We start from the raw sequence: 10990 nt of genomic DNA, 5'->3' as shown, positions 1-10990 counted from the left end.
GCGGGCGGCGCGGGCGACATGACGGACAACATCCCGCTGCAGCCGGTGCGCCAGAAGAAGCGGATGGACAGCAGGCCCCGCGCCGGGTGAGCGGGGCCCGGGGACGGCGGCCGCCTTTGTCCGCGCGGTCCGGGGTTGGGCGCCGGGGCGGCCTGGCCGGGCCTGACAGGTTGGCCGCGCCGCACCCGGCGCCATGAGCCGGCGGCTGGCCGGGGAGGCGGGCGGGTCATCCCCGCTGCAGCTCGGGCCGGGGCCCCGTGGGCGATCCGGTCCCTTCTGGGCCCGAGCGCGCGGCTGCCTTGCACTCCTGCCCACCTTCCTTTAGAAACCCCGAGAAGCCAGACCCGCCCCGGCGCTGTGTACCGCGCGCGGAATTAAGACCAGCCGTGCCTTTTCACCCCTTTATTGTTTCCTGATTACTTCTTGTCGTTGTGATTACGATCTGGTCCACATCAAACCTTGCTCCGCGCCTGGGAACGGCCTTCGGGAGCCGGGATATGCTGAGCTTACTGGTGGGGCGAGGCTCGGCCTCCTCCGCAGACCCGCCGCGGGGTCCCCCATCAGCGCCTCCGGGTCCCAGCCTCCGCACGCCGCCTTGCCTTCCCGGCCTGGGTGGATCTGAAACCCGCAGCCGCAGGAGGCTGGGCGGGGCTCCTCCTGGTTCACGGGAGGACCTCCCGCTCCCCACTATTTGAGGGAAGGAGCCCTCCTGGCAGAGGTGGGGGTTACCACCTGCTGTGCGTCCCCCGCATTGGCCGACCCCAGGGCCGCCTAGGCGTGTGTTTCCTTCTCCTCGAGAGAGGACGGGTAGGCATTTTGCGCCCTGCCGTCTTTCCGTTCGGAGGATGGCAGTGACCTGTTGAGATGTGAGGGACTTCTGCCTGCGACGGACTTACCTGGGGGTAAGGATTGATTGGGGGAGGGGGGGAGAGATGGTTAAAATAAATGCACATTCCCTGGCCTTGGCCAGGCCCTCCAATCAAGAGTTCTTGGGGGTGGGGTGGGGGTGGAACCTGGAAATGTGCTTTTTCCCAGGCTGCCCAGGTGAGGTTGACGTCCCCTGACGGCTGAGGCCGGGAGCTGGGCGGGGCTGCGGCCTTGGACCCGCCCTTTCCCTTAACATCCTGCGCTCTCAGGCCATTTCCTTGTGGCGGCTGCTGACTGCGGCGTCAGTTGCTTGGTGCAGGAGGCGGGGAGGGTGCGCCCTTAGGGTTGCTTGCTTCCATCAGGTGTCCGTGGAATTAAAAAAAAAAAAAAAAAAAAGAGTGACGCTAGCTGCCATTTTGTGGGGTCTTTGTCCCCGTCTTCCTTGAGTTTTGCGCTGGCCCCTGCTGATGTCGAACAGAGGGGAAAGGAGCTCAGTGAGGTGAAGGACTGCGGGGGAGATGCTGCGAAATGGAGACTGCGCTCAGGGTCTCTCCGCCCGAAGACAGCCCTCCATCCCTGTTTTCACTGTCCCTGCATCTTTTAATCCTGACTACTCAAGGCTGAACAATGATGATTAACTTGAGCTCTGTGCCTGGATAGTGTCCGCGTGTGAGATACACCCTCGGCAAATACTTCAATGGATTTGTGTTATCAGTGGACTCAAGTCCTCTCGTTACAATTCGCGTTTAAAAACAATTATGAGCTGCCTACTTGGTGCAGGGGCGGTGCCAGGGGGACGGGAATGCAAAGATTAATTAAATAAGCCTTGTCGACGGCGCCTGGGTGGCCCAGCGGGTTGGGCGTCTGTCATTGGCTGGGGTCATGATCTCCAGGACCAGGGATTGAGCCCAGCGTGGGGCTTCCTGCTCTCCGGGGAGTTTGCTTCTCTCTCTCTCTCTCTCCCCCTTCCTCTCTCCCTGTCTCCTTCCCTCACCCGCTCCTCCTCACCGCTCTTTCTGTCTCTCTCTCAAATAAATAAATGAAATCTTTAACACACACACACACACACACACACACCCCAAAAACCAAAACACACACAAAAAACCCAAGCCCTTTCGAACTCGCACAGGCCTCCTGACACTGGCTGTGCATTGAAATCACCTGGGGACCTTAACAACTACCATCTCTGCCCCAGTGTTAAACCTTTGAAATAATCTGGGGTGGGACCTGGGTATCTTTTATTTTTTAAAGCCCCCGGTATGATTTTTCTGTGCTGTGGTAGTTGAGAACCCCTGATTCAGTGCATGAGAGAGAAATGCAAGTAATTATTTAAAAGTGATGATTACCAGGATAGAGATGTACTGTTAATATGGGGGTCAGAGGGAGTGGTGCAGACAGTTAACAAAATTTGTTTGGTGTTGGAGTGGAGGAACACACTCCCTTTTAGAATTTGCCACTTTGGAACTAATTTATTTCCTAAACAGTGACTCTGATTGAGATTCAGATCCTCTATCAGGAGAGCCTGGCATATGTGTATATTTTTTCATATTTAATTTGCATTTTTAGGAGTAGCCACATCAAGGGGGGAATCTGGGTGTTTGGAAACACTTTGGAAGCAGAGGGTGCGAAGCTCCCTGAAATATAATGAGGGGGAAGTTAAAGGAAGAAGAAACTAATACAGATGTTCCTGGACTTTTTTTCTTTTAAGAATTTTGTCTGTTTATTAGGGAGAGAGGCACAGGCAGGGGGAATGGCAGGCAGAGGAAGAAGCAGGCTCCCAGCTGAGCAAGGAGCCCTGTGCGGTGCGCAAGATGTTTCTGGACTTTGGATGGGGTTACATCCCGATAAACCTGTTGTAAGTTGAAAATCTCTGAAGTTGAAAGTGCATTTACTACACTTAACTTAAGGAACATCATAGTTTAGCCTGCCCCTCCTTAAGCATGCTCAGAACACTTAAGTTAGCCTACCATTGCGGAAATCATGTCACATAAAGCCTGTTTGATAACAAAGTGCTGCATATTTCACATAATGTATCAAATATTGTATTGGAAGTGACAGAATGGTTGTATGGGAATGAGGTGGTTGTCAGTGCCTCAGTTCTTACCCCTGTTGCTAGCAGGGGCTCATTGCTGCCCAGCATCACAACAGAGGATCGCATCACCAGGAAATGATTACAATTCAAAATTTGATATCAAATGCATATAGATTTTGCACTATAGTAAAGTTGAAAAATCCGAATTCGGATTGTCGTGAATAAGGGACTTTCTGTTTGTGGTTGGTCAGGCTCTCTGAGTACTTAAGATAAGTAGCCTTTTTTTTTTAAAGAAGATTTTATTTATTTGAGAGAGAGAATGAGAGGGCACACATGCTTTCTCTCTCTCTCGCCCTTGTGTGCTCGTACAAGCAAGCACAAGCGGTGTGGGGAAGGGCAGAGGGAGAGGGAGATATAGGCTCCCCGCTGAGCAGGGAGCCCTATGGGGGCTCCATCCCAGGACACCGAGATCATGACCTGAGCCAAGGGCAGACGGTTAACCAACTGAGCCACCCGGGCGCCCCAGTAGCTCTGTTTTAATCCTTGTAATGACTGTATGGGTTTTGGGAGCTTGTTTCCTCATTTATAGACAAGGAAAGTTAAGATTCGGTCATGTTAAATCATTTGTGTGAGGTCACAGAGATAGCCAGTGTAGGGGGTGGATTTGAACCCCGTCGACTCATTTCATCTAAATGGCTCTAAGCTGTAGGATGGTTGGGGGTTTTATGGTTAAACCAAAAACGTAGGTGCTGTGAGTCCCAGGAGACAGAGGGTAATTAACTCTGGGTCACTCAGTGTATGTTACCAGGACACGTAGTTTATTCGCTGAAGGAATCCTGTGGCTCCGATGTTCTTTCTCTCTCTCGATTACGTTTCCACATCCTGATGCTGGGAAACTTTTCCCAATGGCTCAGGTAGGAAACATGGCGTTTCTGGAAACCATTCTCTGACTTCACGAGCTTTGTGGCTCCTTGAATGGAGTTCCCTTCTTGGTGAAGGACCAGACATTGGTTGCGAGGAGTGTGGATTCCAGAGTTGAGGAGGTTGGTTCAAGTCCTGGCTCCATCTCTGACTAGCTATTTGACTTTGGGAAAATTATTTCACTTCTCTGGGTCTCAGTTTTTCCATCTGTAAAGTGGGACGAACAAGAATTCTGGCTACCTCAGAGGGTCGTTTTAGAGGCTTCATCCATGTACGGTTTAGAACAGTGAGCGCTCAGTACATCTTAGTATTTGCTGGGGCGAATGGGGATAAACAGGCCTCTGCATGAGGTTTGCTCCTGGGAGCGTTCCGGAAGCCTGCGTTGAGAGAAAGGGGCCTTCGATAGTGGGACATTAAAAATACCATGGATCTCATGACTCTGTTCTGATCAAAGCTGCGAAAATGATTATCTTCTTTCAGCTACTCCAGCCAGGTATGTGGAGGTGCTGGTGGGATATTGTCGGGCAAGGAGCTTGTGCTCGGCCAAACTAAGACTTCGTGGCCATATTGGATGAGGATGCTTTGATTTTTGATGTATTTGGACTAGGAAGTTCCAGACAATGAATTGGGTTTAGGAAGAGTGATTAGGTTCATATTCTACTAAATATATATATATATATATATATATATATATTTTAAGATTTTGTTTATTTATTTGACAGAGATCACAAGTAGGCAGAGACGCAGGCAGAGAGAGAGGAGGAAGCCGACTCCCTGCTGAGCAGAAAGCCCAATGTGGGGCTCCATCCCAGGACCCTGGGATCATGACCTGAGCTGAAGGCAGAGGCTTTAACCCACTGAGCCACCCAGGCGCCCCCTACTAAAATTTTTTATTTTTTTAGCACTCTCTTTTTTAAACATTTTTTTTTTTTTTAAGATTTTATTTATTTATTTGTCAGAGAGAGAGAGAGAGCGAGAGCGAGCACAGGCAGACAGAGTGGAAGGCAGAGTCAGAGGGAGAAGCAGGCTCCCTGCGGAGCAAGGAGCCCGATGTGGGACTCGATCCCAGGACGCCGGGATCATGACCTGAGCCGAAGGCAGCCGTTTGTTTAACCAACTGAGCCACCCAGGCGTCCCCCCCTACTAAATTTTTTTAAACAATTTTATTGAGGCATAATTTACATAAAAAAATACTTATGTTGTAAATGTACAGTTAGTTGATTTTTTTTTTTTTACTTTAAAAGATTTTATTTATTAGAGCGAGTGCAAGCATGAACAAGGAGAGAGAGAGAGAGAGGCAGACTCCCTACTGAGCAGAGAGCCGGAAGCGGGGCTGGATCCCAGGACCCTCGATCCCAGGACCCTGAGATCAAGGCAGAACTCATGATTAACTTAACTGACTGACCCACCCAGGTGCCTCACAATTCAATTCTCTGTGTTGTGAGTTCAAGCCCCACATTGGGTGTAGAGATTTCTTAAAAATGTAAAAATAATAAAAGTAAAGTTACAGAGTTGGTGCAGCTATCATCACGTCTGGTTTTCAAACACTTCCGTCCTCATGCGCATTTGCACTTGGTCCCACTGATGTTTCTATTTCCATAGGTTTGCATTTTTTGGAAATTTCATGTAAATGAAATCATGTAATATGTCATCTTTGTGTCTGGTTTCTTTCAGCACAGTGGTTTCAAAGTGCCTTTTTATTGCTTAATAGGGTATATAATATACCCTATAATATATATTATATAGGGTATATAACCTATATCATATAATAGGGTATATTATATATGGGTATATTACTTTTTTTTAAACTAAGATGGGCATTTGGATTATTTCTGGTTTTTGCATATTATAACTAATACCATAAAGAACATTCAAGTCTCTTAGTCTCTGTGGACAAAGGCTTTCATTTCTCCTGTCTACCCTGAGTTTTAGAGAGGCAGTGTGTCAGTGTTTCTGTGTCCTCCATGACGGGATGGTTCTGCCGCCTCTTTTACCATTAATTTGGTCCTGGACCTCCTTCCCTTTAGAAGTCTGGGTGGAGCTCACCCATACCTATGGCCTCAGTGGCCACCCTACCAGAGAACCAAGTCGTCTGTCCGCCTCCTGGCTCCTGCCCTCAGCCTGCTCGAAAGCAAACTCACGGTCTGGCCCCCACCATAAGCCTGGTCTTCCCAAGCTCCCAGAGCCGGTGCCGTCTCCTCAGGGGCACAATCTGGAAACCCAGGCAGCATCCCAGATGCCGCCTTTGCCCTCATCTTCCCTGGCTCATCCTTTACCAACGCCTCCCACGTTCCCCCTCCCTCCCCCACTCCAAACTGCCTGGCACATGGCAGTCTGCACACCGGTCCCTCAAGGCCACCGTCACCATCATCACTTACCTCCCTGCATCCGAGGTGTCCGCTGGCCAGTGAGGGGTCCACCCTGCAGCCAGAGCAGAGGTGGCCAGATGCTCTGATCATGAAAGCGTTTTGCTCGAAGCCCTCTTGTAGCTTTCCATTTCTTGAGCCCCGTGCCGCCCACCATGGTGGTCATGAGCCTCATGTGGCTATTTACATTCAGAGTTAGAATAATTAGAATTACACACAGGTAAAAATTTAGCACCTTAGCAGCACTAGCCACCTTTCAGTCCCCGGAACCTGCGTGTGGGCGGTGCCTGGGTGTGGGATGATGAAAGTACGTGCATTTCCACCATCACTGAAAGTTCTGCTGCGGCCGCTGCTTCCTTTCCTCATCACCTTCACACACTGTATACTGTAGCCTGGCCCCTTTCCTCTGTTGGAACCACACTGTGTTCACTATCTCCTCCTGAGGTCCCTTTGGACACAGGACCTTTGCACATGCTGTTCTCTGCCTGGAATGTTCTCTCCCCTACCTAGTCAATGAAGCCATACTGGGGTCTCCCATCCTCAGGGGACGCCTTCGCTGATGTTCCTGATGAGCGATCAGATCCTACTCAGAGCCTCTCTGCTTCTTTTCTGTCTTGCACAGTTGGAGTGTGACATGGGCTCGTGTGATCATTCGGCTGGGAACAGTGGGGCCCCAGTTGGTGACAGTTTAATCACCATCACACAGAGCCTAGCACAGAGTAGGTGCCCAGTAAGTCCTTCTTTTTTTTTTTTTTTTTTTTTTTAAAGATTTTATTTATTTATTTGTCAGAGAGAGAGAGAGAGAGAGAGAGAGAGAGCTCACAAGCAGGCAGAGTAGCAGGCAGAGGCAGAGAGAGAAGCGGGCTCCCCGCCAAGCAAGGAGTCCGATGCGGGGCTTGATCCCAGGACCTAGGATCATGACCTGAGCCGAAGGCAGCGGCTTAACCCACTGAGCCACCCACGCGTCCCCAGTAAGTCCTTTTTGAGAGAAGGAATGCCTGAAGCTGGTCTCCAGTTTATGGTCTCCTGGGGATGGGGGAGGGTAACCTTGATAATCCAGGCAGAAGTCCGTTGGGCGTTCTTGGAATGCTGCTCACTCCGTCTTCTGACGTGACTCTGTGGCCCACAGTCTTCGCTGGTGGATGCACCAAGTCTTAACCACATGATTTGAGCGTGGGGGTGGGAAACTTGGGGGTGTGAGTACCAGAAGGGAGCCTCAGGCAGAGAGAAGACATCCTGGGTTCCCTCTGCCTGTGTATCTTTAACTCCACCGAGGGACAGAAGCTTAGGTGGTGTCTGGGCTTGTGAGGTGAGTTTTCATCTTTAAATACAAGACTTGGGGCGCCTGGGTGGCTCAGATGGTTAAGCGTCTGCCTTTGGCTCAGGTCGTCATCTCCATGTCCTGGGATGGAGCCCCATGACGGGCTCCCTGCTCATGGGTGTCTGCTTCTCCCTCTCCCTCTGCCTCTCCCCCTGCTTCTGTGTGCATACTTTCTATCTCTCATTCTTTCTCTAATGAATAATCTTTTTTTTTTTTAAAAGATTTTATTTATTTATTTGACAGACAGAGATCACAAGTAGGCAGAGAGGCAGGCAGAGAGAAAGAGAGGAGGAAGCAGGTTCCCCGCTGAGCAGAGAGCCCAATGCGGGACTCTATCCCACGAGCCTGGGATCATGGCCTGAACTGAAGACAGAGGCTTTAACCCACGGAGCCACCCAGGTGCCCCTTTAATGAATAAATCTTTTTTTTTCTTTTTTAAAGATTTTATTTATTTATTTGACAGACAGAGATCACAAGTAAGAAGAGAGGCAGGCAGAGAGAGAGAGAGAGAGGAGGAAGCAGGATCCCTGCTGAGCAGAGAGCCTGATGCCGGGCTCGATCCCAGGACCCTGAGACCATGACCTGAGCCGAAAGCAGAGGCTTTAACCCACTGAGCCACCCAGGTTCCCCTAATGAATAAATCTTTAAAAATAATAAAAGCTGCATATTCTAGTGAGGAGTTTTTTTTGGTGGATGATTTATGTGAAAAACCTTATAGGCCATTCATGCAAGTACTCAAGCATTTCAGGGAAAAGAATAAAAGAATACGGAATCTGGATTGCCGCCGGGGATACAGCATGCAGGGGTCGGGTGGGCAGAACGACGGCCCCTGGACCTGGGAGTGTATGAACTTCCATGGCAAAAGGGACTTTGCCAGTGCGATTAAGTGCATGATTGTGAGATGGGGAGACTGTCCTGGATTAGCCAGGTGGGCCAGTGTCATCACACGCGCCCTTGAAATTGAGGAGAGTGAGCCCGAGAGACTCTGGAAGACCTGGAAGACGGGGGCTGCTGGCTTGGAGATGGAGAAGGGAGCGCGTGCAGGGGGCAGGGTAGGGGGAGGTGAGGGGGGCATCTGGAAACGGGAAACTTCAAGGAAACAAATAGCCTCCAGAGGGAACCTGGCCCTGCTGACATCTTGATTGGAGGCGGATGAGACCTGCTGTGGACTCCTGACCTCTAGAACCATAAGATGATAGACGTACGGTGATGGGTTACAGCAGCGAGCGAGGACCTGTGCTGGATGGGTGGATCCTTTAAGCCCGGGAGCACATTCCTGCCCTGGCTTCACATCCCAGGGGGTCTGTGGCGGGCCGGGCAGGGGAGGCCTGCCTGCTGGGTACAGCAGAGGCATCGCAAGGCTCAGAGCTCATGCTTACCTTTTGCTTAAGGATGCAGAATTAATTAAAATGTTATTTATTTTGTTAGTTATCAGAGAAGGAGAGCACAAGCAGGGGGAGCCACAGGCAGAGGCAGAGGGAGACACCCTGCTGAGCAGGGAGCCCAGTGAGGGACCCCATCCCAGGGACCCTGGGATCATGACCTGAGCCAAGGGCAGACGTCCAACCATCTGAGTCACCAGGCGTCCCAGAGGGTGCAGAATTTAAACAGACGTGTTGTGTGACCTGCTCCCTGACTGCCAACGGGAGAAGCAATGCTTCCTTGAGGTCGTCAATGTCTTGTCTCTGCACTAAGGTTTTCTTGCTCATCCTGCACAGTGCCCCTTTGATGTTGGTACTTTTTTTTTTTTTTTTTTAAGATTCTATTTATTTATTTGACAGAGATCACAAGTAGGTAGAGAGGCAGGCAGAGAGAGAGGAGGAAGCAGGCTCCCTGCTGAGCAGAGAGCAGAGAGCCCCATGCGGAGCTCCATCCCAGGACCCTGGGGTCATGACCTGAGCTGAAGGCAGAGGCTTTAACCCACTGAGCCACCCAGGCGCCCCTAGGCTGTGGTTTTAAATACCCAGCCCAGTTGACCGCCAGCTTTGTGGATTTGTTTGTTAAAGAGTTTGGGTTCTGGGGCCACACAGACTTAGATGAACGGACCAGTTTTGCCATTTTCCTGCTTCTGTTGCTCCGGACCCCCGTCTTCTCCCTTCTTGTGCTTCAGCTCCCTCTTGGGCAACAGGAGGACACGGGGAGGGCGCGTGGCTGGCCCGCCCTCGGGCGTGCAGGGGAGTGTTAGGAGGGCTGGCGAGCCTTAGAAATTGTTCTTCTCCCCGCCTGGAGGGTGGGACTTTCGCACTGGACCACCTCGTGTCATCTTCTTCCTCGGTCTCTGGAGAGCTCTAGTTGAGTACGATCTTGAGCTGGAAAATATCCCGCAGAGGGCTTGATGCCACGAGAAGCCCACATGACCGCGTCTAGTGACAGGGCTGTGGCCGGCTCTGTGTGCCTTTGCAGCAGTGCTTGGCACCGTGCCAGGACCCGGGTCCCTCGGTGATGTGGATGTCACTGCTTATGTGACAGAAGAGAAAGAATGCCAGTGCAGGGAGCCCTTCTCATGCAGACTTTTATTCCACTGAACGGTCTGAAGCCATCCTTCCTAATTTGTGGCGTTAAGATGCCCTTTCTCTTTTGACACGACGGAGGTAGTATTAGACATAGTTTGGTGGATTCTCGTTATTCACGGTGGTTATGTTCCAGAAGGTTCCTGCCAGCCCTGAAGTGGCCAAGACCGAGCCATTGCTCCTGGGGGAGACACAGGGTTAGTTCTCTGCAAGCTTCTGGTCATGTTTTACCTATTTTAAAGGTATATTCTGGTTTAAAGACTCTATTTATTTTATTTTCTAAAAGATTTTATTTATTTATTTGACAGAGATCACAAGTAGGCAGAGAGAGAGGAGGAGGAAGAAGCAGGCTCCCTGCCAAGCAGAGAGCCCGATGCAGGACTTGATCCCAGGACCTTGAGATCATGACCTGAGCTGAAGGCAGAGGCTTAACCCACTGAGCCACTCAGGCAGCCAGGACTCTGTATTTAATATATGTTTTTGATTCATTAGCAGTGGACTTGTGACCAGCAGCGCTGCAACTCATAAAGCTTCCTATTCTCAGGACACTGGACAGCATATCAACGCTATGCTTGGGGGCTCTTTGAAACAGTGATGGTCACTAACAAAAAGCTCCAAAGTGCACAAAGCGTGGCCCTAAACAGACGGTGGGAAGGGCCCGCATGTACAGTGTGGAGCTGGACTGGACATGTCGCACTGTCCCACCTCATCTGGGGAAGTTGTGAGAGGCGGTACGGATGTTTTGCCACACGTGTCTGTGAGTGACCACGACCATCAATGCGGTGAACAGTGATTTTGAGGTTATAAATTTTAGGTAGTGGGTGGGTTTGCAAATACAGAAATCACAAGTAATGAGGATCGATGTATGTAGGGGTGTGTGTGTATGTGTGTGTGTGTGTGTGTGTGTGTTGACGCCGTGAGGGTGGTATTAGGTCTACAGGGTACAGGTATTAGGTCTACAGAGGTGTGCTTG

The 10990-nt window shown here is 50.6% G+C and overlaps 1 protein-coding gene across 4 annotated transcripts in view; it reads left to right on the top strand.

The window, feature by feature from the left end:
* Positions 1-10990, top strand: part of ATP9A (ATPase phospholipid transporting 9A (putative)) — a 134977-nt gene that overhangs the window by 3177 nt on the left and 120810 nt on the right. The window contains exon 1 of one of the 4 annotated variants that reach the window (XM_059407244.1): positions 1-86. The exons of 2 other annotated variants lie outside the window; for them this stretch is intronic. Coding sequence is in view for 1 of the 2 variants with exons in the window: in XM_059407242.1 (XP_059263225.1) it covers positions 19-86 (68 nt within the window). In the remaining variant the exon portion in view is untranslated. The remainder of the gene's footprint in view (positions 87-10990) is intronic. One more of the 4 variants, XM_059407242.1, reaches the window with a different exon arrangement.

The sequence above is a fragment of the Mustela nigripes genome, chromosome 7 (assembly GCF_022355385.1).
Source record: "Mustela nigripes isolate SB6536 chromosome 7, MUSNIG.SB6536, whole genome shotgun sequence".
Taxonomy (NCBI): Eukaryota; Metazoa; Chordata; class Mammalia; order Carnivora; family Mustelidae; genus Mustela; species Mustela nigripes.
This window is presented reverse-complemented; position numbering and strand designations above follow the sequence as displayed.